The 25,739-nt window shown below is 44.9% G+C and overlaps 2 protein-coding genes across 4 annotated transcripts in view; one reads left to right on the forward strand and one right to left on the reverse strand.

Annotated features, from left to right (window-relative positions):
• The window catches only part of UBAP1 (ubiquitin associated protein 1), a 42,428-nt gene extending 41,783 nt beyond the window's left edge, over positions 1-645 (reverse strand). For both annotated transcript variants that reach the window (XM_086479202.1, XM_086479203.1), the window contains exon 1: positions 607-645. The gene's annotated coding sequence lies outside the window, so the exon portion shown is untranslated. The remainder of the gene's footprint in view (positions 1-606) is intronic.
• Positions 646-2,351: 1,706 nt separating this feature from the next.
• On the forward strand, positions 2,352-25,739 carry DCAF12 (DDB1 and CUL4 associated factor 12). Of its 2 annotated transcripts, none has more exons than XM_086479155.1 (9): positions 2,352-2,559; positions 3,353-3,607; positions 12,235-12,441; positions 13,705-13,765; positions 17,357-17,550; positions 18,571-18,636; positions 19,341-19,503; positions 23,561-23,745; positions 24,525-25,739. In XM_086479155.1, the coding sequence occupies exons 1-9, from the start codon at positions 2,479-2,481 to the stop codon at positions 24,681-24,683; spliced, it is 1,371 nt and encodes a 456-aa protein (XP_086335281.1). In that variant the 5' UTR covers positions 2,352-2,478; the 3' UTR covers positions 24,684-25,739. The 2 variants fall into 2 exon arrangements, with proteins under 2 accessions (XP_086335281.1, XP_086335280.1); XM_086479154.1 differs by having other exon boundaries at positions 18,571-18,635; positions 19,313-19,503.

The following is a 25,739-nucleotide window of genomic DNA, read 5'->3' on the forward strand; positions in this document are numbered from 1 at the left end:
ACTAACCGTTTACTTAGATTTCAATAGCAATCTGCTCTTAGAAGGCAAACTCATCAAGGATTATTAAGCAGAAAGGTATCCCCTTGACTCAGGCAGTCCCTGAAACTGATGGAAAGCAGGAAAACGGAGGGAACGGATCATCACCCTGCCTGCCCGACCTCCGCCTGCTCCCCGGATCCAGCCCGGGACCGAGCACCAGCTCTCCGTCCCTCCGAGCCGACCACGCAAGTCCTCACCTCCATGAAACGGTGCCTTCAAAAGCAGCACCGAGACGCCGGGAAGGCGGCGCAAGGCCTCACGCTACCGCAGGGCCCACGGGCTCGCTCCTCTCCTCGGCCAGGGGAGCGGCCCCCCAACCTGCGAGAGCCCCCCCGCCACCGGGGAGCCAGCGGCCCCGCAGCCGCCGCGCCGGCACTTCCCATCTGCTGAATCACGACGTGGGGCGCGGAGGGTCCCTCGCCCCGGACGAGGAGAAGCGGCGGCGAAGTCCGGGCCCGGCGGCGGGGCGGAGGGCCCCGGGAGCGGCCGGCTGCGACCCCCTGCCCAGGCCGCGCTGGGAGGGGGCCCGGCACCCTCACCCCCTACCCCTCCCGGCCCGCCCGTTACCTGCGCGGCGCCTGGCGGCCCCCGGCTGGCGGCTCCGGCTGTCCCCGCGGTCACCGCCCACTGCCCGCCCCTACGAAGCCCGCACCGCCTCGCCACCTCCAGACCCGCGACCGGGCGACGCCATCTTGTCTACCTGCCCTCCGCCTCGCCTCGCCTCCCCGGCGACGCGCTGGCGTCACGCCGCGAGGTCACCTGCCCCCCCCCCCCAACCCCCCATGGCCGGCCCAATCAGGAAGGTGCTCGATGGTGACGTCACCTCAGCGGGAAGAGGGGCGGGGCGAGGGCGTGAGGAGCCCCTCGTCTCTCCGCGAGGGGCGCGGCGGAGGGGCCGGGCTTGTCCCCAGCGGCGTCCCCGTCCCAGCCTCGGGCCCGTCCCCCTCTCCGGCCCTGCCCGGGGGCTCCGCCGGCACCTCCCGCCCCTCCCGCAGCCGGGCACAGCGACAGGCTTCCCCCGGGGCTGGATGAAGGCGGCGAGAGGGGCCGTTTCGCCCCAGAGGCCTCAGCCCCTTCCCTCGAGGCCTGCCCTCGTCCCCACACGAGGGGCTGCGCGCCCGCCCGGCGCGGCTGAGGGGACACACGCGCCGGGATGCACCGGAGCAGGGCGCTTTCCCCCAAGGGCAGCTTCGGCAGAGGGTCCTTAGCCCTTTGAGAGGGCCTTGGTCCGAAATGGAGGGGCTTTGTCCTCAGTGCAGGCGGCAGTTGTGCGGGGGAGGACGTGGAGACCGCGATAATCGTGGTAAATCACGGCCGAAAACAGCCAAACTGAAATTACCCCTTGGGCTTTTTGTCCTCAGGGGAAGCCCGTGAGGTTCTTTTACAATTTTATTTTTTTCGGTTTAGCTTTTCACAGCACCCTTGTCTTTGAGGTCGGTTACATGAAAACACGCCAAAAAACAGCATAATCAAATCCCTCCTTTGTCAGGAAAACAGTGCATTTGCTGATCCCCTGTGAGCTGGGGCACCAGAGGGTTTCAGGTGGCCAGGCATTAGTTTTTTTTTGCCGCCTGCCCGCACATCACACATTTCTCCCTTTTCTCCTCGTCCTTTTTCCTCCTTTCTCTGCAACGCTGCTCGCAAAAACGGCGGTCCTTGGGTTTGGGTCGCTCTAATTTTTGGGAAAAAAAAAAGTGCACGTGAGGCACGTGCACATAAGGAAAAGCACACATCCACCCGCGTCACTTTCAAAGCATCATAACGCAATGCAAACGTTCCGTACGCTCTTTGACGCCAACACGGGAGTTTCCCGGCGGAACGGAGCACCTCAGCGCCCGGCAGGCGCCTCACCGTGCACCGGGCGCGGCGCAGCCGGCCCTCGCAGCCGCTCGCAGAAAGGGCTGACAGAGCCAGGCCCGCCCGCTTGGCGCACGGGGCTCCCTCCGGGCATTGCCCGCCAAAGCTCCCACGGCTTTAAAACGAAACGCAGCCAGAAAAGCGCCGTCCCGGGCGCGCCGGGCGCTGAGGCCGAGGGGGCCCGGGGAGGCCGCTGGACCGGCCCATCGCCGCCGCCGCCGCCAGGGGGCGCCGCTCCGCCCCTACCGCTGCCTTGGCAACTGCAGAAGGGGGCGGGGCAGCTCCCCGGGTTGCTAGGAAACGAGGCTTCGGGCGGGGCGGGGGAGCCGCCGCAAAGGTGCGGAGCGACTGTCGTAAAAAAAAAGGAAAAAAAAAAAAAAACACACCACACCACCTCAACAACTAGGCAAAATGTCGTGAAGCGCGGTCGGCGGGGCTTCCGGCGGAGAGAGTGACCGGGCCCGGCTCCCCGCACTTATATGCCCCGTCCTCCAGCGGCCTCCTCCTCCTGCTCCATGTGGGGCCCGGGCCGGGCTCTCGGCCTCTCCTCCTTCTCCTCCTCTTCCTACTTCTCCTTCTACTATGGCCCGGAAAACAGTTAGCAGGAAGCGGAAAGCGGCGGCGGCCGCTGCCGTGGGGCCTGGGGGGCTCCAGGGGGAGCAGGTAGGCCCGGGGGGGGGGGGGGAGGGGGGGGGCGCGGGATTGGGTGTGTGTTGGGGGGTGGAGCCCTGCTCTCCGGAGGGGGGAGAACATGCTGGCGCCCGGGGGGAGCGGTGACCCTGCGCGGGGTTTGGCGTGTCCCGGTACCCGGTTGGCGCGGGGAAGGAGGGCGGGGGAGTCCCGGTGCCTGAGGGAGGTGTCTTGGGGGTGGGGAGGAGTAGTCCCGACCCTGGGGGTGGGGGGGGTGCGATAAAGCAGGTGGACCTCCCCCTCCGCGCTCCCGGCACGGGCGGCTCTGTCGGGCTCCTGCCGCCCCGGCCCGCGCTGCCCCCGTTGGCTTCAGCCGTTCGGTCCGTAACCGCCGGGTCCCCGCCGCCCCCGGGCTGAGCCATGCTGCGGGGGTACCCCTGGCCGGGCCGGCGGAGGCCGAGGGATGGCGAGGTCGGTATCGGGCGATCCCCAAACCTGTCGGGCTCACGGCGGGGCTGCCCTCTCCTGTTTGAAGCGTTCCTTGGCTTCCTCTGGGTTCTATAAGCATCTGGCATCTCAGCGGTGCCGGGCCGGTGTGCACTATTTTTAATATCGCCGCAGCGTTACTTATTTAGAAAATATTTATCTTTAATTTTATGTTGATGAAGGCTGTGTCAGCATTTCTGAGTTAAGTCTTCGTGCACGGTATTCCATGGGTACTTCGGAAGGCTTCAGTATTTTGTGGGGAATATCTTTGAATTTGGAAGGGTCATGTCTTAAGTTTGTTCCAGTTGCTTTATCTAATTTCCATGTTTGTTTTCCACAGTATGGGTGGGATCACTCAGTTCACAAAAGGAAAAGACTCCCTCCGGTGAAAAGGTCTCTGGTGTACTACCTGAAAGGTAGAGAGGTCAGGATGCAGAATGAGTCCAGCTATCACCGCCTGTTGCATGGGTATGCAGCCCAGCAGCTTCCCAGCCTCCTGAAGGAGAGAGAATTTCACCTCGGAACCCTTAATAAAGTGTTTGCCTCCCAGTGGCTGAACCATCGACAAGTGGTGTGTGGGACAAAATGCAACACCGTAAGTGCCGCCTCTCCGTTTCTCTTCCCAAAATGATGCTTGCTGTAATCGGAGTATGCAGGCTGCCAAGGAAAATATTAGGAAGTGATTAGGAGCGGAGTCAGAATCGCACACAATTAATTTTGAATGAAGGTGGTGCTTAATGATGACCCGTTCTCATCTGAAAATACAGCACTGTGCAGACAGCTGCGAACTCAGGCCTGTGCCTGGGCGAGTCTGTCTAATCTGCACAGAGCGATTTACATCTGTTTGTGGGATGGAGAGCAGCAATGGGGTTGGATCTTCCTTCTTGTCCTGCAAATGCAACATTAATGAACGGCCTAGCTTTGCTAAGTGGTCGCTATCAAGCCTGGCAGGAGCTGCTCATTCTGTCTCTTTTTTCATGATGTGAAGTCTTACACGGTTTGGGTTTATGTATGTTTCTGTGCTGGTGACTTTGAAAAGTTGCTACAAAACTAAAAATGTAGTTGAACTCCAGATATTCGTTGGAGCAGCTAGGAATGATCCAGTCTTGAAAAATGAGTTTCAGATCTTCAGGATTGTCCTTCGCTTGTTGACTTCATGATTTTTCACTCTAAATCTTTTTTTTCAGTGTTTGAATAACTTCTCTTGTTTGTGTTACCTTTATGTCTATGCTTCAGCAAAAACTGAAGCCTCTTCAACTCTTGAAGTCATGCTTTGGATTTGAAACATTGTAGGGGAATATTAAAGTGATGTCCTATGTGATTAATAAATGGAGCAGATCATACTTCTTAAGTAATATTCTCTCTGCTGGAGTTAGTACTTCATGGGCTGAGGTTGCAATTTCACATACGAAATTCTGATTGAATTAGAGTAAAATCCAAAATTTGGTCTTTGCAAGTTGGTTAGTGCCACAGAGATGAATTGAGCGTTGTAAGGAGTGTATAGTTCAAGCAGCTCTCAAACCTTGAAGTGTATCAGTCAGTGTGATTGTTTCTCTTCCTTAAGATATTTTTTTTTTTACACAGCAGCTGTGCTCAGTAGTCTGACTTGCAAGGGACAGTGGTATTTGTTTTTCCAAATCTTCCGTTATTATTTGTGGTGGGAGGCTTTCACGCAGTAGGTCCGAAGAAGCAAGGCCTAGCTGTAGAAACAAAACAGTCTTTTAACAGGAATGAGCCTGAAGTAGAATCTCTCTACCTTCTTTCTTCACGTGTGTTCATCACCTCGGACGGTCAGCAGCCAGCACTGTTTGTGGAACAGCTTACAGGAGACAAACTCCTGCTGAAACACAAGCTCTCAGAAATCTTGCTTACTTTAGCAAGATGACTGCGTGTTTTATAAAGCTGCAGCAGTTTTGCTGTGTTCTGTAACTTCTGTAGTCCCAGCACCGCTGCAGCAAAGATAAATGGGCAAGTGCGTTGTTAACGCAACCTTGCAGAAAATTGTTTGGGACCAAACAATCGCGGAACTGAAGGGGAATTCAACCACATTGTTGTTCCCACTGCATATGCTGCGACAAAGTGTATGCTTCCACAGCTAGACATAACGTTAGACATGGACCTCGTCTTTTATTAAGCACGATTACGTTTATTAAAACAATTACAAAAGAAGTCACTTCAGCATTGTGAAAGGTTGTATATGAATTATGAATACGGTAATAGCTTTAGCTTGGTTGCTTTGTGTTCACATTTGAACAAGTAAAGCGTTAAACTCTACGCTTTAATTATGAGATTTTCTTTCTCATCTCCCGAGTAAGCAGCCTAATAAAGAAGAATTCCTTTGCCGATCCTTCTATGCTCAAGTTGTGGCATTTAAGTTGGGAATAAATCTAAACCAACTTGGTTGACTTCAATGGGGTTTGCTGCATTGGAGTTGCACATAATTAAAGTTAACGCGACAGAAAAACCTAAACCATAGCAGTTATTTTAATCAAAGTTTGAATGTGGCACTGAGAGCTTTTAGCATTTAATTTAGAAATTGCCCTTGGCTATGCTGTGCCAGAAGGATTTGCTATTTTTAATAACAAAACAAAAATACACTCCTGTCAGAGGAGTAGGTTTACTTTTAGTCACTTGGCGGTACTAGCCACTATAAACACTGAAGAGAACATAACTTGTTTAATTATTTGGGGCAGCTTTTTATCCTTAAAAATATCCCTGTGTGTCGTTGTGTGTATGAAATGACTTTATTGTTCTCTGGTGGATCCTGATGCTTACAGTTGGCCAACTGTGAATCAAACATTTGAGTTTCTTAGAGGTGCATGCTTTTTCTGGTAGATTTAGAGTTTTGGAACCTATACGAGCATTCAAGTGTCAAAATTCTGACACAATCACCTGGGCTTTTCTGAGGCAGGATTCATGTTTGCAAGAATCTCCTTGATCTTGTATGCAATGGGATTCTTAATGTTTTTCAAATTCAAATGAATGAGCAGGCAATCCTCTGAGAGGTGCAGGCATTTAGGGTGTGTCACCACGGCACCTGAATTACTGAAGGCTGATAGAAGTCTCAGCAGAAGAAGATACTGTCTGTGATCAATGTCTTCTGTTCAAGCTTCTTAGAGAAACTTTGAGATTTACATAGGAGGCAAGCTTACAGCAAATGAAAACACTGAGCACGAGGTTACTAAAGTTTGTTTTCACCGATTCAGGGAATGTTGAAGAATAAAGCAGCTTCTAAAATGAAGTTCTGATAATAATTTCACAGCTTCTTTTGTTCCGTTAGTTCTGTGTTTGTCTTCAGGACATAATTCTTTTGCTAACTGAGAAGTTAAGCATGAAAAAAATACAAGCTCTGTAAATCATTACCTAAATACAGGAGGCTTATTAGTTTCCAGTTCCTTGAGAATATAATTGCCTTGAATCTAGTATTTTTGCTTGCTTCCCCCCCCCCCCCCCCCCTTTCTAGTCAGGCCCGATAGGTTTATTTGTGTCTAAACCTCCTTACTGAATGCTCTCTTCTGGTTTCTCAGGTGGCTTTTCCAAGGCATGAATGGGTTGCTTTCTGAATGCTAGCTGATAGCTTTTCCATCTTTAGTAGATTCACGTGTTGCCTTGGATGCCCTGCTGTAAATCGCCAGCTCCTCTTCTTAGAGACTCTTAATTTGTTCGTGAGATCTCGCGTGCGTTCTGTGCCTCTCTCACAATTAGAGCCTAGTCTTAAAGCGCTGGGGTTGTAGTGGTGAGAATACAATGCACAGTTACTTTCAACCGTGAATATGGACTCTCTATGGGGAAAATTTATTTCCACTTGCTTTGCAAGTTAACGTATCTTCTGGCTTTGCACATGTAACGAAGAATCAAGAAGACTGCTCATTTCTGATCCCAGGGAGGGAATGGGAAGTTATACTCTCACAGTTCATAGCTCTCCTCAAAGTCCCCTGAACAGTGATCAAAGCTCAGTGTAAATAAACCTCTGATGCCTGTAGTTGACACTTCCATTCACCTTTTTTTGGGTGGCTTGGGAGTGAATAGCCAGGTGTTGTTTCTTGTCTAAAGAGTGTTTGTTTTCTGTCAACCACATGTGCTACCCATGTCTGTCTTCAGAGCCTAGTAGTTTCCGTGCCAGGTATGGTGTGGGTGGTAGAGATACCCTTCAGCAGGCAGTGTCTTTCACTTCCCCATCCTTTGCCATTTGTCGACATGTGTTAACTGCCAGCCTCCTGAAATTAAACAGGGAGGGCAAGACACAAATAAAAACTGACAAATGCGATTCTGGCAGTGGGCAAATTCAGTGACATCGAAGTGTGTACCCATGAGCTAGTACTGCTGGAGAGTCTCATAGCAAGGCGGAGTGCCTGATTGCATGGTCTTGTCTCTGGAAATGTGAATTCAGGGTCAGTCACCTTGCTGGCTGCTTTTACTGCTGCTCACTTCTTAGACCGTTTCTTTATGTTCTGGATTGTTTCTCTTGGACCGTTTCAAGGAGGATGCATAAGGCCATTACCCACTTGCATCACTTGTACCACACAACCTGTGACTAGGTCTTCTACTAAGATCAGTGCATGTTATGAACTCCACTGGAAAGAAGACATACCAGTTTGATAGCTCAGTCTTTAAAGAGTCCACGTTTCTTTGGGGCTTGGCATATATTAGTGACTCTGTATTGCCATAAAATGGAAGAACCTTATGCCAAGTGTTTTATGAACATGGAAAAGAGAGATGTTTACAATCTGAATATAATGCAAGACTGAGAACTGGGAAAAATCAAATAGTGCTACTTGGTGTGACCAGCAATGGTATTGGTGTAACAACACTGTAAGCTTTGTCTTGCTTTTGTTGTTTTGTTAGCAAAAAACAAATCTGAAAGAGAACAAGGATGTTATTTTCCAGCTTGGCTGAGGGTGAATTTTTTGTGACCAGTTTCATCTGGTCTGGAGTTGGGCTGTTGAAGGGTGGGATGTTCCCACCTGCTTGTTCTGGCTGGCACCAATACGTGCATGGCTGGGGAGCCAGCTGGGCCAGCTTGCTGCTTTCTGTTCAGATGGGTTTTCTTGTAGGGTTAGTTTTCACCGAAGGCAGAGGTATGATCCAGCTGACCTCGCAGCTACCTGAGCACTAGCTGCCATCGCAAGGTTGGTGAGGCTGTTTGGGTGGGTGAGGAAGAAGCACATGGATTCTCAAAAATTGGCTTAAGCCAGTTGTGAAATTTCATCGGGATTGATTCTCTCTTAGTGAATTTTATTTTTAGCAAGGCAATGTGTTTATCTTGAGTTTCTTTCAAACGTTAGCACCGATGACAAGAATGTGCCTGTGATTTCTGAGAGCAATATGTGAAGAGCTGGGGCGCAGAGCATATTGTTTGTGTGAAGAGTAAGCAGTCTCTTTCATGCATGTTCTTTCTGCCTTGTAAATCTACATCTGTCCTGCTTGTGTAATAAAAATAAGATGTAGCTCAGGGTGGCACCCTTTGTTCTTGTTCTGATAGATTTTTACGATCAACTGAAAAATAGGGCTGCCTGTTCATCTGCTGCTCTGTGCAGGGGCAGCAGCAGAGGACATGAGAGAGTCTATGTGCTGCCTTGAAATGGCATTTTGTAGGCCTGGCTTTTTAATCTTGCTGTATTAAGTCAATGCTTTCAGTTACAGATGCATGGGAAGGGCACTTCTATTTAATTGATAGCTTTGGTTGTTGCTTTTATTCACCCCCTAAACTGTTGTCTCCAAAAAGTAGATCAAAAAATGGGAATAGACTTGATGGAAGAGCCTGGCAAACTGTTCTGCTCTCAGTATTGGGTGTAAGAGCAGAATGGATTTTGCAGTTTGGACTCTGGTCCTCAGATACTCTTCCCTGCCTCAGTCTTTACTTTTGGCAAGTTGATTAACGAAGTTCCTTAGTCATTGAAGTGGGGCAGTTTCTTAACTAACTTGATCATAAGCAGTTTGAAAAGAGGACAGCCACATAGTAATTGTATGGGAGCCATTTGCCAAAATGACTTCTTGCCCTTCTGCAATGCATAAGAAAAAGAAGCAAGCAGCTAATCTCACAGGGTGTGAAAAGTAGGGCCAGATCATGAAGATTCATGGCTATGACAACTGTAGTACCTAGCCATGCCTGTTTGCCTTGATCCTTGAGTAATAGCACTGTTGCAAGCTGGACACCTTAATTGCTTTAAAATTAAAAAAAAAAAAAAACAGGAGGTAAGATGGATTTCTCTCTGTCATGTCATCCAGCCTGGTTCCCTGTTAGAACAAGGTTGTCCTGTGGAGAACACGATAGCTAAGTTTGCTCTGTTTCTCCCAGGTGAAGTGTGGTCCTTGGACCTCTGGTAGATGATCAAAGTAATCCTAGCTTGGTAAATTCTGGAGGCTGAGGTATTTGGCACTTTAGTGGCCAATACATTTTACTAGCAGGAAGAACTGTACGAAGCTTAAAATCAAGGCACAAATGTACACAGTTCAGTGTTTGGAGGTTGGTGGGGGTTTACTGCATCCAGGAAAAGTTTTGGGGGCTGGTTTTTAGTTTCTATATAATGAGTAGCTGGAAAAGAACTTCCTATTCCTGCTTGAGATAAAGAAAGAGAAAGTGTTTGGTTCAGCTATCAGGACTTTGTGAAGACTCTTAGAGTCCAGGCTGCTTTGGAGTTACTTGCAGATGTTATTATTTCAAGGGTAGTGAAGGTACCAGTTTGCTTGGAAGAAGTAGGCCAGTTTCTGGGTGTTTTTTTCTTTGGATTGATGTGATTGTATGCGCAGTTTTGGCTGCACTTGTTTAAAAGAAGTCTGCTATTTTGTACTTTATTTACCGTAGTGTCTTAAAATGATATTCAAATTTTCTGCATTCTTAGCTGGGTGCCTGTCTTGTTTATTAGAATTTCTCCCATTTTGGCTTTAGAAGCATCTATCAACTGTTTGGCTTCTCTTGGCTTCTGTTTGCTGGATCTACAGGGAAAATTTCTTGGCTGTCGGCGGTGCAGCTTGCAAGTGTGAGCTTCTGGCTTCCTGTCCTGCCCCAGGTGATGCAAGAGTCCTAGCATATGAAGACAGTACTTGCTTATTTTATTCTAGGGAGGTGGTGGTTGTTTTTAAACTATACCCACAGTGTGCCAGTTTCCTTACCAAGCAAGGGGAGAAATTACTGCTTAGAACTTTACAGCTGAAACTACAAAGGCAGTCCCTTAACTGTGCAAAGTTTCCTGCCCTAAGAGCAGTTGCTGTTCTGTCTATGGTAATACTGTGCAACTGGAGGACAAAAGTGAGGAAATGACAAAGCAGTTCAAGGGCTGATGATGGATTAGGGTGGGGTACAAGCAGGTGAAAGCACTGTGAGAAGTATGTTCTGTTGCTGCTTCTAAGAATATCTTCATTTGGAAACTTGTAATAGGAAAGTGGTGTTGAGGTTGAAGATCCAGAGCAGAAATGTGAGGGTCTGATACTTCAGCACTGTGTGTTTCTGAGCTCTTTATCCTTTCAGCCCAATTAGTTCAGAGTTTAGCTAGAGGAATTTTGCATTAGATTAAGTCTTTATTAACCTTGTATCAAACACGAATGGTGTCAGACTGGGGAATGTGAAGGGGTTTTAATTTCAGTCCTCATACCTGTTTGAGATGCTTTTCGAAGTGTGAATCTCTTACAGCTGAAGCATGATTTTCCTGAGTCCATGGACATCCTGAGGTATGGATGTGTTTTCCTAATTAGCACTCCTGGAGCCAGCTTTAGGACCTGCAGATGACACCTGCAAGCCTTAATCTTAGATACTTAACTGCTAGTTTTGTGGGGTTGTTTCAGCAGCTGAAGGATAGGGGATCGAGTTGGACTCTTCTGCTGGAAGGAAATGCTGAGGAGGAAAAGAGGATATGCACTCATAGGGGAAGGACAAGGGAGGATGAGAGGAGAAGGAATTACTGGTCCTGATCCTGCAGTGCAGGTGTTAATGGCATGGTTAGGGCAAAGGGTCTGCTGTGCGCATTGTGTTTTTTGCAGCTGTCTCAGACAGTGAGCTGCACTGTAAGGCTTGGGAGAAGTGAGGAGTGCCTTACTGCTACTCAGCTGCACTTCAGCTGTTGCCTGATTCCACACCTGCATGCAAAACAAAGAACTGAACAGGAAAATTCAGTCCCTGGAGGAAACATTGTCTGTTTGTGCAAGACTGCTGCCTACAGCGGAAAGATCAGTTGCAGGTTCAAGGTGATGCATAATTCTGGACACAACACACAAATAGCAATGAATGAATTTCAGCTTTCTCTGCAGAATGAATTTAATATACCGTACTTTATCAGGTTTCGATTCTACAATATTCTGCTAGTTCAGTATATCAAGAATAATAGATAGGCTACTAATGTTTCTTGGGGATTTTTAAATGCTTATTAAAGAGCAGATCTACAGTCTGTGAGAGTTCACCAAAAGCAACTTGTGCATATAGCTCCTGAGAACCCCTAGATTTCTCTTCTGTCCTTCTAGAAATGTCTGACAAAGGATTTCAGAAGAACTTCCTTGAGGTGTGTATTTTTTAAATGGCATCAAGTTGTCTTTTTTGTTTGTAACCATATGGTTGTATGTGTTTGAACTGACATAACTCTGGGTATGATGTCTGTTTGAAGAGTTGTAAGGCTTTATAGCTCCATTTTCTGCCAGGGGGACAGTGACATAGATCTCCAACTTGTAGTCTTTTTGCAGGGTGAGGTATGTAGCTACAGGTCTTTTTTTAGATGTTTGCACTGGCAGTACTATATTTAGCTACTATTCTCTGTGTATCAGAAAATAAACTCCAATTGTATGGATTTATGGAGTGTCAGTTTACTAAAGCCAAAATTTCGTGGTAAGTATCTTACCTGGGAGGCAGGAGACTTGTGCTAAGGACCCTGGGGCTTCCTAGCTGTTCTGAGGTGAGTCTTTCTTGCTGTGATACAGAGAAACTGGAAGACAATATATTGAATAGGGGTAAGTTTTAGATTTGAGGGTTTTCTTAAATGGGACGTGTCCCATGACAAATTTCTCTTCTCTCTCACTTCTGTTGCTGTGAAAACCTAATGGGATGACTGAAATAAAATCCACTATAATTATTAGTTTACTTGTTTTAAGAAGGGATTTATGCTTTTTCAGCCATACTTGCAGCATTTGTGGATTCCAACTTGAAAACAATGTCAGTTCAAAACAGGGAGGATATTTGACTGTCTTGTTTTTCTTATCTGTTTGATGATGATTTACATCTCCTGTTTTTTTCCCCAGTTATTTGTAGTAGATGTCCAGACTGGTCAAATTACCAAGATTCCTATTCTGAAAGATCGTGAACCCGGCATGGTGAACCAGCAGGGATGTGGTATTCATGCCATTGAGCTCAACCCCTCGAGGACCCTTCTGGCCACAGGTGGAGACAACCCCAACAGTCTTGCAATTTATCGTCTGCCTACCCTTGATCCTGTCTGTGTGGGAGATGTAAGTGGGATTATTTGGGGAAAGTTTGTTCTGTCACAAGAATTAACTGCCTTGAAGTGTCTAACACCAGAGCAAGGTTAAGATTGGGGAGTCTTGTAGTGGAGAGTGAATTTCTGAAAGCTTGAAAATATTCCTGATTAAATTGTCTTTTTTGACAACATATCTTAAATATGAGTGAGAACACATGCATGTGAGACAATTCTCAGGGTTCCGAGTCAGATTTCTTCTTCCTCACCCTCATTCAGGTCTATTTTGGATTTTTTTAAGCACTGAAAATGTAACAAAATCCTAAATGTTGAAGTCTAATTGTGACGATGGCCTCTGAAACTAGTTTTAGTGAAAAAGCGCTTTTGAGAAATTGAAAAGATGATACAAGTTGTTCAGATTTTCCCCTTCTCCAGTGCAGCTTATGTATGTGTTATTCCAGAGGTGGAACTTGGCTTTGAGGATTAGTTCTAACCCAGTGGCTTATGGCAGTTTGATAGACTCTGGTACTGCCTATATTTCTGAAACATCATGAGGTCTTTTTAAAATAGCTGATCTTAAAAAGAAAAAACGCTGAAATGAGTATAGTGGTGTCCTGTAAGCACTTCTCTCTCATTTCTCCTTCTTTATTTAGGACTTCCCATAGATGTTAACTACAACAGCAGAGGTCAGGTCAGAGTTTCTGCAGTAGCAGATAACCAGCTGCAGAAAGGCTCAGCTCTGGAGATTTTTGTGACTTGCTGTGCATTTCCGTGCTGCTGTGACGTTGCAGCTTTTCAGTCAGAACTAGAGCCTTATGGTCTTATTTTTCTTCCCCCAGAGGCTTCTCACCTACTAAAGAAAAGATACTTGAAGTAATAGTCTTGAAGAATTAATCTGTAGGTCATATATTGTAAACATAAGATTTTGGTTACTTCTTATAGTAGAGGTGTGCATTTGAGGAAATAAAATGATGTAGCTACTTTATAGAAGTAAAGCATGCTGCTTTCAAAATGGAAAATATTAAGTCCTTAGAATTGAGATCAATTTGTCCTTGGTTAGAGACCTGTTTTTTCATCATGTAGTTGCTCTCTATTAATTATACAGTTCAAAATCAAAAAAGTTTAAATTGCTGTTAGGTACTTAAACTGCTCCAGCTTGGTACGGGAACCTTATCTGTATGTTTTTAATGTAGGTCTGTCCTGAGCTTGTATTAAAATTCAAAGTGAAGAATACTTGTCTGCTTTGAGACTACTCTAGAATGTAGCGGCACAGAAAAAAATCTATTTTATCTTTTAGGATGGACATAAGGACTGGATATTTTCAATTGCATGGATCAGTGATACCATGGCTGTTTCTGGTAAAGTAAATTTTTTCTCTTGTGGGGTTTTTTTCCTTCCTCTCCAGAATTTTACACTGATGCACAGTGCTTGACAGGTCTTAGGGAAGCATCTAAGACAACTGCTTGGAACCGCCTTGCCTATTTAAACCCTTCTTGGTCTTAGTACAGTGCTTTGCTTTGGTTTATATGTAGGCCCCTGGTCTACAGTTGATTTTTCTAGTATCAGAGGGAATATTTCTGTTAAAGTGCAGTGTGAACCCAGGGTTTCCCAAAGCAGTGTCTTGGGCATCAAATCCCATAAAAATAAACGATTTAGTAGAAGGCGCAGCAGCAGCAGGGTCAGCTCGAGCTGGGCGCCTCCGGAGAGGGCTCGTAAGCAAAGAAATCCCTGGGCATTTCTACACCTGGGGACCGTGCATCCGCCCTTCCCACGGCCTGCACGTGTCCTTCAGCCCGGTGGTGACTCTGGCCTGGGACCCTCCAGCACCTCCTGACCCCTCGCCAGCGCCTTGGCTGTCCCTGGGCAGGCCGGTGCTGTGTCTCGTTGAGCTGCCGGTGACGCCCACACCCTCCTTATCTCCAGCTGGTGCTGGCCCTGGAGGCCTTGTCTGGCCGGAACAGATACAAGTTCTGCACCAGTCTCGGTGGGAGCGTACCGCTTGTGGCCTTGGGCTTCAGCAAATCTGGCTGCCCGTGCAGCATCGGTAAAGCCGAGCAAACAGCTCACTAAGTCACACAGCGTTCTAACTCCAAGTGATTAGTTCTGTTTAAAACTTAAATACTTAAGCTGAACAACTAATATATGTTAACAACTACTGTCTTTCCAGTAGGTGTTGCCACCTGTAGAGAATCTCTAAACACGATGAATTACAGGGAAGGATTCCACACAAGAAGAATCATTTCAAGAGGGTTGTTGTTTATCAGTTAATAACTTTGGAATGCAGCAAAGCAATAGCGGTTTCCTGAAAGACTCATTAATGAAAACTCAGTTTGATGGTCAAGCTATCAGTACAGTTGTGTGTGTGTGCTTATATGTGTGTGTGTATATATATATATGCACATACACTATAGCAGTTAATACACAAGTTTGTAATAGAAAAGGTCAGTTACTGACTTTTAAGTAACTAGTTGGATAATCAGTGTAACTTCATAAAGTATTACTTATGTAAAGGCAGCAATACTAATATGCTATTGCATTAATTTAGTCGTTTACTGTCTTTCTGTGCTGACAGGGTTTAATATTCTCTACAAGAGGCATCAAACTGCAGGGGACAGAAAATTGTAACAGTCTCATATAAAAATCAAATACTTGAACTGTGAGTTCAGTGAGATTTTTTTTTTTTCAAAAAACCAAAAAGCTAATCCTAGAATTTGGTTTTGAATTTAACGTAAGAGCTGATCCTTGCAAGACTCCAACCCAAATATCTACATTAAAAAAAACATTGTGAGCTGGTAAGCTTGAGGAGAACAGCAGAGATGATTACATATGTCCAAGGGAAAGATAAGGACCCAATGGAACAGAGACACAGCATGTGAGATTGAACTGTGTTGCTCTCAATGTTTTCTGTGTGTTTAAGGGTGGAGGTGTGAGCAAAAGACTGCCAGGTTCTCTGTTGCCTGAGGATTACAGCAGGATGTAGGTTCTAGTCTTTAGACCTGAGAGGCCAGGGAAAATGTGTTGAAAGCAATTAGCGAGTCTGATTGCTAAACTGAGTTCTTCAGAACTTCACTGATGATCCTAATCAGGGGAAGACAAAGACAACTCACTTCTGACATTGTTTTAATTTTACAGATTGCAATTACATCTGTATTGGAAGGTGTGGAGCAGAAATATTTGAACTCCAAACATTGAGGATATAGCAAATACCTCTATTTGAATTAAGAAACTAAATGCAAGGTTTTTTGTGACTTTCTTGGGACAGGTTAAATGCCACAGGAAGAAAAAAGGGCATTTGATCCCATCACAGATCACACTGATCATGTAGCCTGAAGTTAGATATTTGGCAGTATACCTTCTCACTGTCAAAGCTGTTGAGAGAGTACAGAGAGGACAGGGGCTTGATTATTCCTCTTGCTTGTGTTAAATTCAACAGGAACAAGGCAGGGCTCTGTAGCAGTGTATTCCAGTAGTCCATAAGCATGAAATTAAGCTCTTGACTAAGCAGCCAGTTGTACTGGCTGGATGAAAAGATTTCCGTGGCAAAAGCTTCAGATGGGGTGAATAATTCCCAGGATGGTATGAGCCTAGGGTAGAATGATATTTGCCTTGACTTCAGGGCTAACCAGTTGAACAATATACGTTGACTTTTTCCCTGCTCAGGCTATTAAAAGGCACAGCTTCGTCCTAAAGTGTGTCAAGATGTTTAGAAATTCTGCTGCTGAGTATTCAGCCTACATAACAAACAAGATTACGTGCCATTAAAAACCATCAGCATGTAAATTGAGTGGCAGAATGTGGTGTCTGCTGCTATGCAAATGCCATTGGGAAGCTCCTTTTGTATTTGGCTGTAGTAGGTGATAGTGGCAAATGACCAAATCCATCTGTGAGGGAGCAAAGCCATCTCTGCTGTGCTGGACCAGCTGTATTGCAACAAGATGTTTTGCTTAGCTGTCTTTGTAACTTATTCCTTACGATGTACCAAAGCCTATAAATTTAATAGTCTGATGTAGATATTTAGTCTTTTCTGGCATCTTCATTATGCATTCCCTGTGAGAGGAGGAGGGATGTGGTTTTCGCATTATGCAGGGAAAAAAGGTACATGAGGTACATGTGAAATCTCTCAGAGCAGACTTAGATGGAAGTTAGTTGCCTAAACGCCAGAAGGGACGGATGTAGGGCCCTGGGTTAAACCTGTGTGGATTTATGAACCAAAGACGTTCAGCTTTCTTCATCCAGTATTGTTACTGTTATTGATTCACACTTTGGATTGAAGTCTTCAAATTCAGTAGAAAAATAAAATGAGTTCTTGCTTGTTCAACCTCAGTTCCTATGTTACGTTCTTTAAAGAAGAAGTTGCATATGTTTTAGTAAAATAATTTTAAAAATAGATTTCATCCAAATTGGTACCAATTGTGGTTTAAATTAGCTATTTCTGTTCAGTTTATAAATGTGTGTGTACGTGTCTGTACACATACTGGTAGAAATCAAATGAACCCAAATTGGCATAAACCCAACTGAGTTTTCTTGGGGGTTTTTGTATTGGCTTAACAGACTGTCAGTCTGAGCCCTGGTAGGCCAGGCTGAACACGTATACTATTCAGTCCCCTCTGAGTTTATTCTGTGTGTGAATCTCTAATAGTGATTGTTGTACAGGATTGTGTTTTTTGATGCATCCCAATCAGCTTGAAAACAGATGAGGTGGTCTGGCTGCTTGGGAACCATGTAGACAAACCAGCTGACGATGAGTTCACAATGTTATGAACTTTATAGCTTGGTAAAATCACATTTTTGTTAGTAATAATAAATATGTAGGCATCAACGGTGTGTTCAGTTAGACTAAGTTAGTAGTATCCTTTCTTTCTTTCAGACCCTATCGTTTATTACTTTTTTAAAAAGGGGAGTTATGTATATGTGAAATGGACTGTTTTATTTATGGACTTTTTATTCAGGTTCCCGGGATGGTTCAATGGGTCTCTGGGAAGTCACAGAGGATGTGTTGTCCAAAAGCGATGCCAGGCATAATCTCTCTCAAGTTCCTGTCTATGCCCACATAACACACAGGGCTCTGAAGGATATCCCCAAGGAGAACACCAATCCTGATAACTGCAAAGTCCGGGCATTGGCTTTCAACAACAAGAACAAGGTCGGTAAGATAAGCAAGATGGCTGAGAAGTTCCTAAACCTGTCCATATGTATTAGAAAAAGAAAAAAAAAGTGATGTAAATCAAAAGTACTGGAGAAGCAACCTGATTTATTTTTTTTTTCCCTGATCCTTTTGCATCCTTATTGTGTGAGATGGTGGTCTTCATCTGCTATGTCCGCTTCTGCCCGAAGCGAATAGAGAAGTCCAGTAGAAAAAAAAAATCTTTTCAGAAGGAACATTCCTGTAGGTTTGATTTCAGACTTACATCCTAAGTGAGGGAGACAAGGAATGTTTACAAGAAGCAGATAAATCATCAAAACACATCTTGCAGTTTGAATACCACTCTTGAGTGCTCTTCCTGCCTTCCTTCCCCTTTCGTGAAGACCAGCTAACATTCAGGTTGTTCCTGTTTTGATTACTGGATTGCTCAGCCAGTGAGGTGACTGACACACAGGGCAGGCACCCATGCTTGCTTCAGTGTTATTTTGTTGACATTTGACAAACGTCCTGCATGCTGATGTCTTCTTCCTAGTGGGAGTAGCAGTTCATCCTCCACTGCTTCTCTTTCTGCCCTCAATAGAGAAAGTCTGAAGCAAAGCTGGGTGTGCTTTTAGAAGCACAGTGCTCCTGTGGGCTTTATTTATCACTGTAGCTGTTAATTACTCCCCTGTGATGGAGACTTCATATAGCTTTTTGAGTAGTGCCTGGAAATAAATGTTTGCTTCAGGGTCAGAATCAGTGTGAGAGCTGCTGAAGAGAATTGTCAACTCTAGCTTGTACTGTCAAGTACTTCATTATTTGGTTGTCTATCAAGATCGATGCATTTGGAAGTTATTTTTGGTTACTCAGCCTGGCACCTTTGTGCTGTATTGCGTTCTATCAAGATCAGTATAAAATGAAAATCTTGGTAAGCATGTACAGGATTATGGAGGAGTTCAGTCCAGAGTATGCAGTCTGCCTGGTAGAGAGTTTGTAAGGATGCCTATAATACTGAAACTAACTTTTTTTTTTTTTTAATAGGAGCTGGGAGCTGTATCCCTAGATGGATATTTTCATCTTTGGAAAGCAGAGCACACACTATCAAAGGTGCTTTTCTGTTTGTTGGTGTAGAATTTCAGGAATTGCATAGCAGTTAAGGCTGGTCACTGTTCTTCATCTCCTTTAAATGCTTGAAGAAAGAGCAGCAGTGTTTGTAAAACGCTTAAAAGCTTTATGTACAACAAAATGTCCTAAAAACTAAAACTTGGGGAGAGAAACTGCTCACTCACCTTATTTTGGAGAAGAGGAGGTGATCTTACCTTTGTGCCAACTTTCTGGGTTGGCTGAAATGAACCATTGCATAGAGTGTGATGGAGACTTGATTAGCAGTATTCTGTTGATGAGTGCATCCTTTACCTAAGTGCCATGGCAGATCAAACCCAGACGTACCTATGCTAGCATATGAGGTAAGCTTTTTCAGCTGAGAGCTGATGTCTGAAGAAATAACAGCAGCTTAGAAAGATTTAAAACAATTTGCTGAAATGTCCGTTGTTCTTCACATAATACTTGGCTTCAGCCTTTGTAAATCTCAGTTCAGGTAAGGTTCAGATAAGGCATCCCGTCTCCTCCAGGTTTTTTTTGTCTGGGTCACATTGTTGCTTTTCTCTTAAAGTTCTGGGGTTTTGGTGAACTTGGTTTTTAGCTGCATTTTTTTTCACTGCAGCTCCCTTGAACATAGGTTACAGAATTGTTCTGTTAACATCTTGCTCTTTTTCTCATAATGGGTTGATTTTTATTTCTTTTGTTTCCAGTTACTTTCCACAAAGTTGCCATACTGCAGGGAGAACGTGTGTTTGGCGTATGGTCAGGAGTGGTCGGTGTATGCGGTAGGATCACAGGCGCATGTCTCCTTTCTGGATCCAAGGCAGCCTTCTCACAACGTTAAATCCGTCTGTTCCAAAGAACGAGGCAGTGGTAAGAAACTTGTCAAAGGGTGCTTCAGATGGTTTGCTTGCAGAAGTGGCTATTAAGACTGTGGTAAGATAAGCTTTTAATACATAGGAAGGGATTTCCATGGGATGGACTAAATCATTGATAGGTTTTGCTTTTATGACAGTATTGAGCAACCTGCAAACCAAACATGAAAGCAACTCTGAAATGTAATGGTAGACACCATTAGTGCTTTTATAATCAACTGAATTGTACACCATCCAAATATTACCAAACTTTTAAAGGTGCATTTTACTACTTCTTATTTTTTACTGTGTCTTACTCTGTTTTACTTCATCTCGAAGTGAATCCGATCTTTGTACCACTATTAATACTGTCTGCTCTTGCATTTTCCTCTGGGTATGGGAAAAAAAGCCATGTTGTCTGCTCTGTGCTATCATATCGGGAGTCTGTGCTTGAGTGAATGCTTGCTTTGTAATTTTAAAGCCATGAGTGAGACTCTTAATTTTCAATGTGTGTTTATATGCTTTAAATATACAAAAGCTCACTCTTTAAAAAAAAAAAGTTTGCAGTTTTGAGTGCTGTTTTCCTTTTCTGATGTGGATGCAGTTTGTCCAATTGAACCTTACACCAGGGCCAAGCCTGAGGTCTTGCAGGGTGCATGGTCCCATAAGCTTCTTCCCATACTCTTTATTTTCAAGCATGAGAAGGCACTGTGTTGTGATGCCCTTTTTAAACTACATTAATCCTGGACTAATAAATTGCAGTCCTTATTTAGTTTGGCTCTAGGCCTCCGTCTCTTCATCAGGCAAGTTAGCAAAAGACAATGCGTGTAGGCAAGGATTAGGAAAGTTTTATTTATGTGGTTGCTGGAGCTTGCTGCTGTCCAGATAAATGTGAGGGTCTGCTTTCAGATAAAGGAGCAGTTTCTGTAATACGAGAAAAGGTGCTTCAACAGCTGGTGTTGTCACCTGAACATCTCACCAGCACCAGCCCTGGTCCTTACCCACTGTCAGTGAGGGCTCTGCAAAGGTCCTGACTCTCTTGCCCTTAAGTATCCTAGGGAAGAAATACCAAGACCCTGGAGTGTGGTGGTTGGTGGCAGAAAGCTTCTGCCTTGGGTATGTGATCATCCCTGCTGGAGGGATGATATCTGTGTAGGTGGTATCTCTGGGGCATCTCCAGTTCATGTCTAGAGAAAGCCTTTGTTCAATGCTGGGTTTGGTTCTGCATAGTAGGCAGATTTTTTTTTTTGGCATGGTGGTGGAGGTACTTAAGTAGCACTAATTCCCAAGATACTGAGTGTTTCAAGTTTCTGTTGATCTCACTGGGCCTTGGAGCAGTGTAGCAACTCTAGAAAGTAGGCTCTTTATTTGCGGACTAAAATCTGGGTTGACTTTTAAGTGAAGTGTTACCTGAATGTGCTTTCAGCTTCCAGATACACCTGCTGAATGTGGTAAGTCCACATCAACTTCATACAAGAAAGACATTGAGGTGCTGGAGGGACTGCAGAGAAGGGCAACAAAACTCGTGAAAGGCCTAGAGAATAAGTCTTATGAGGAGCGGCTGAGGGAACTGGGGTTGTTTAGTCTTAAGAAAAGGGGGCTGAGGGAGACCTTATTGCTGTCTACAGCTGCCTGAGAGGACGCTGTAGAGAGGTAGGTGCTGGTCTCTTCTCACAGGTAATTAATGATAGGACAAGAGGGAATGGACTCAAGCTGCACCAGGGTAGGTTTAGGCTTGACATCAGGAAAAGTTTTTCCACTGAAAGGGTTGTCAGGCATTGGAATAGGCTGCCCAAGGAGGTGGTTGAGTCACCATCCCTTAACGTGTTTAAAGGTCGTTTAGATGTGGTGCTTGGAGATATGGTTTAGAGGTGTACTTGGTAGAGGAGGGTTGATGGTTGGACTTGATGATCTCAAAGGTCTTTTACAACCTGAATGATTCTGTGACTCTGCTCCTTGTGTAGGGTGTGCTACTGTGTCTTCATTTCCTTCTGGGATTTGTAGAGCCTCCCTGCCTCTCAGGAGTGAGGCTCAATTTGTCAACACAGGTAGTCCAGATCCACAGGTGGGAGAGTGCTGGCTATGTTGGAGAGCTTGCTGTGATCAGTTCTAGGCACAGGTTGTGCTTTTTGTTTGATGGGAATGATTAATCTAAGGTGCTTCAGCCCCTTAGGAGAAAATTTGAAGAGCTGTTCTTGGAAGCCTGTTCTAAACATCCTCTTAGTAGTGGGTACATCATGGATTCCTTCAGTTAATTTTTAGAAAAAGATTCACGGTTGTTCTGCATTTTATAGCTTTTTATTAATAAATTACATTGAAAAGCATATGCCATCTGCCTTGGTACTCCATCGCCTTTTTCTGTTAAGTGTTCTGCTGGGTTGCTTGTCAAGAGCACTTTGGGAGCAAAAGAGGCGGTCCCATCTTGTGCCTTCCTCCTCGTATCTCAAGTGACTGCTCTTGCTGTTTCCAGAGGGCTTGAAACTTTCTGCCTGTATTTGCCAGAGCCAGGCCTGTGTCATGGGGCAGGGGGAGAGGTCAGAGGTCTCCAACTTGCTCAGATGCATTTGTAGTTCTCTGAACTAAAGTGGAGATTTAATCTGGTAAATTAATTCAGCAGGTGTGAGACTTTGCACAGTGGCTTCCCACTTATTAAACCTGCAGCCAAGACTTCACCCCACATCTGGAGCACAACAGGGTAGCCTTGCCTGTGCTCAGTGTGTGTCACACATGCTGGTGGCTGTGGAAGTAACGTCAGGTTGCGGAGGTGGAAGGGCGAGGATGTGTTTCTAGTTAGGACTCAGTTCAAAGGGGAAGGGGAAACTCCCTGGCTGCATCCACGCCTCTTGGATGTTTGCCATCACGTGTGCTGCTGGGTGTATTCCAGTATGTTAAAAGTTTTGCGATGTTCAGTCACACTTGGTTTGGTGACAGCAGCTGGCACGTGGATATAGCTGGCATTCGCTCTCTTCCCGTCCTGTTTGAATGCTTGTTTAGGCTGTAATTCAGTGGTGCTTCAAAGAGGGCTTAAAAAGCCCTAGAGCTTATAACCTGGCATCATGTAGTGCAGGAAGGAAAAACATAGACAGGGAGGGGTTTAATCTGTGTAGAAGAGTTGTTTGGGGTAGAGTGCTTAAACAGAACAAACCTTTTGCACGATAGATAGAGATGAGATGATAGTATGTTTTGCAAATTCCTGCGTACAGAATCTCCCCAAGACTATTTCCAAGGGATCCTTGCATAGCTGAGGCTTCAAATTTAGATTATGTGAAAACAAAATGTACTCTTTTACTCAGTCTAATGGCATAACTGAGATGTGCTAGAACTGTTTGGACTGTAAATTTGCTGTAGCTTCCCTTGTACTGGTGGAACATAGTGTTGCTTAGGTTGCAGGGTTCCTAGTCTGCTTTCATTGCTGGGTGAAGTGCTAAAAGTGGCAGAATAAGCTGTACTTGTGTGAGAATATTTGTGTGGAGATAGCTTCAAAATTATTTAAGAGCCTGATGTACTTAGCAGCAAAGTGACTAGTGATTGTTACGGTTATACTTGTTTACAGCTAGCCTGTTGATCAGCAAAATGCCCTTGGTGGCAGCTGGGACCATAATTTTTCTCATGTGGTCACTTACCACAGCTTGGCAGGTAGCTAGATAGGGTGTGAGCTCGTGGGGGAAACCAAGGTGACATTCTTTCCTCCGCCTGCTGCCATGCACTCGCTCACAGTGTGTTCACTTGGAGGCTTGTGGCAGACAGAACAAAGCTGCTCTTGATCCTAAATGGCTTATGATCTTTGCTTACCTGGCAGAGCTGGGGCCTGCTGAGAATGAAGCTTCTTGATATGCACCATCAATGTAGCTGCTGGCCTCAGAGGGGAAGTGGTATGTGTAATTTAAGCTGCTGTTCCGATAGCATCAATGGGATTTGTCTGCACTGCTCCACAGCAGCGAGGAAACTTGTGTTGTGGAGAACAGTAGTAGTAGATAGTCCCTCTTAAAGAAAATATTAGACATCAAGCAGCAGCACTGCAGAGCCAAAGCATCCATCTTCCTTCCTGCATTGTATGTCCCTTCTCTGTTTGACAGGTATTCGATCAGTGAGCTTCTACGAGCACATCATCACAGTGGGAACAGGGCAAGGTTCCTTGTTGTTTTACGATATCAGAGCCCAGAGGTTCCTGGATGAAAAGCCCCCACGTGCCTGCTATGGACAGAAGCAGAAACTAGGAGGAGGTGAAATTTTGAAGCTGACTACTGGTAAAGGCTGGCTGGTGAGTGGCTTGGGGCTATAGGAGACCCTTTACACAGGAGTGCTGTAGGGCTCCAGAACCAGTTCTTTTTATTGTAATGGGAGCTATTGTATGAAATGCATCCCCGAAAAACAGTGATCATGTAATTGATTAACTGTAACCGTGAAAAGCAAGAAGTGCTGCAGAATTGCTTTCTTCAAAATCTTTGTAGGAAGGATATTGATGATTGGTTGCTTGAGTGTAAGGCATACTGACTACTGTTCTTATGCACTGATTCATAAATGAACTAGATTTTATATCTTTAAATTTTTTAATGTAGTCGTTCTGGCTTTCAGAACCTCAAACACCAGATACATTTTCTTCCTTTAAAACCGTGCTACTCTAACATGGTAGTCAAAGTAAGAGACATTTAATTTAATTGTGTGCCATTTTAGAAACTGTGGCTTACTGAGGTGAGGCCGTGACAGGCACTTGAGTTCTATTTCCTGTATGTTATCATAAAGCAGTTAGTGGTTTTGTCTAACTTCTCTCCATTATTTTTTGTATCCCTGTGATGTAACTTTAAAAACAAATGAAACTTGGTATCTTCCCTACTCTTCACACACTCCCCTTCCAATGTTTGGCCCAAAAGAAGAAGCTTCGAGACAACTGTGGTATCTTCAGGTTGATCTGTCTGAAGCTTCAAGGGAGTGTTAACAGAAAAGATCCCTTTTTAGGCTCTGGAAGCTACCTTCTGCTTTTGTGAAACAAGGTTTTAGGTTTGTTTGGCAACAATAACAATCTAAACTTTCCTTTAACAGAATCATGACGAAACCTGGAGGAATTATTTTTCTGACATAAATTTCTTCCCAAATGCTGTTTACACCCACTGCTACGACTCGTCTGGAACGAAACTCTTTGTGGCAGGAGGCCCACTTCCATCAGGACTTCATGGGAATTACGCTGGTCTCTGGAGCTAATGATAACTCTTTATAAATGCTGATCTTCATACAGATTTCCACTTTTCCTTTTTTAACAACAAAATTGTGTGATGCCATTAATTTCTGATTTAAATGCAAGTTATTTTTTGGCAGAGTTTTCTGTTGGTCTCCAACACTTTCGTACATCTTTTTGAACCAGTTTTTTGCTTTAACCTCCCTGATCCTTTATATGAAGGGTTTTTAAAATCCCTTTTTACTGTATTTACATCAAATGACTCTTCTCCCACATTTAGGCTATCCTGGCCATGTGCCCCCTCCCCTACTTTGCTGTGAGGTAGGATTCCTTTCTTACAGAGTGGTTGCTCCTGGGCTTTCTGTGAAAGTCTAAGGGCTGCGTGTGTGCAGGTACTTTGTGTCAGTTACATTACCTGGAGTGAGGACTACTTGTAATTAAAAAATATTAAAAATATTTATAAGAGATAAGCTACTACTTTATCTGCAGAGCCTGGCCCTGGACTGGGTTGATCTTATTTTTTAAAAGTACAAGTCTAATGACAATGTTTATATGTAGAGGAATATGGTAATTTTAAGCTGTACTTACTGAAGTCCAGGGATGGATTCCCCAGGGATATTGCCCATCAAGCCCAAATTGCAGAAGTACAGAAGTTCTCAAAAGTGCATTTCTATTTGAATTGTAGTTTCAGCAGTGTCAGGAGCAAAAATTGATCCTCTGTTCCTTCTCTGCCTGTCCCAGGTATCAGCTTGCATAACTGGAGTTTACATAGGCTGTTCTGTGGTGTGGCTGTTGCAGGGTGACATTACATTCAGGGCCTGCAGAGATGTTGAAAGGAAATGGGGGCTAGGACAAATGGGGGAGTGTTCTTGTCATTCAAAATTAACTAAATCTACCTGTTTCCTGGATGAGCGAGTGTTCCTGAGTACGCTGCTGCGGTAGCTCAAGGGTTCTTTGTAAACTGCCTAAAAGCCAAGACCTTTTCTGTCCCAGGTTGTAGAAACTTTTCACATTCGAGCTGTTCTGGTTGGTAATCTCCTGTAAGTTGATGGAATAAATTGGTTTGTTTCTTCAAGGTTAAA

The sequence above is a fragment of the Leptosomus discolor genome, chromosome Z (assembly GCF_034619465.1).
Source record: "Leptosomus discolor isolate bLepDis1 chromosome Z, bLepDis1.hap2, whole genome shotgun sequence".
NCBI classification, from domain to species: domain Eukaryota; kingdom Metazoa; phylum Chordata; class Aves; order Leptosomiformes; family Leptosomidae; genus Leptosomus; species Leptosomus discolor.

What these genes read in the sequence shown, in the direction of transcription:
- DCAF12 (XM_086479154.1), top strand. Translation starts at nt 2,479, where the DNA reads ATGGCCCGGAAAACAGTTAGCAGGAAGCGGAAAGCGGCGGCGGCCGCT. An exon ending in GTGGGACAAAATGCAACACC is followed by an intron (nt 3,608 to 12,234) that starts GTAAGTGCCGCC and finishes TTTTTTCCCCAG; the next exon opens with TTATTTGTAGTAGATGTCCA. An exon ending in CTACTGGTAAAGGCTGGCTG is followed by an intron (nt 23,746 to 24,524) that starts GTGAGTGGCTTG and finishes TTCCTTTAACAG; the next exon opens with AATCATGACGAAACCTGGAG.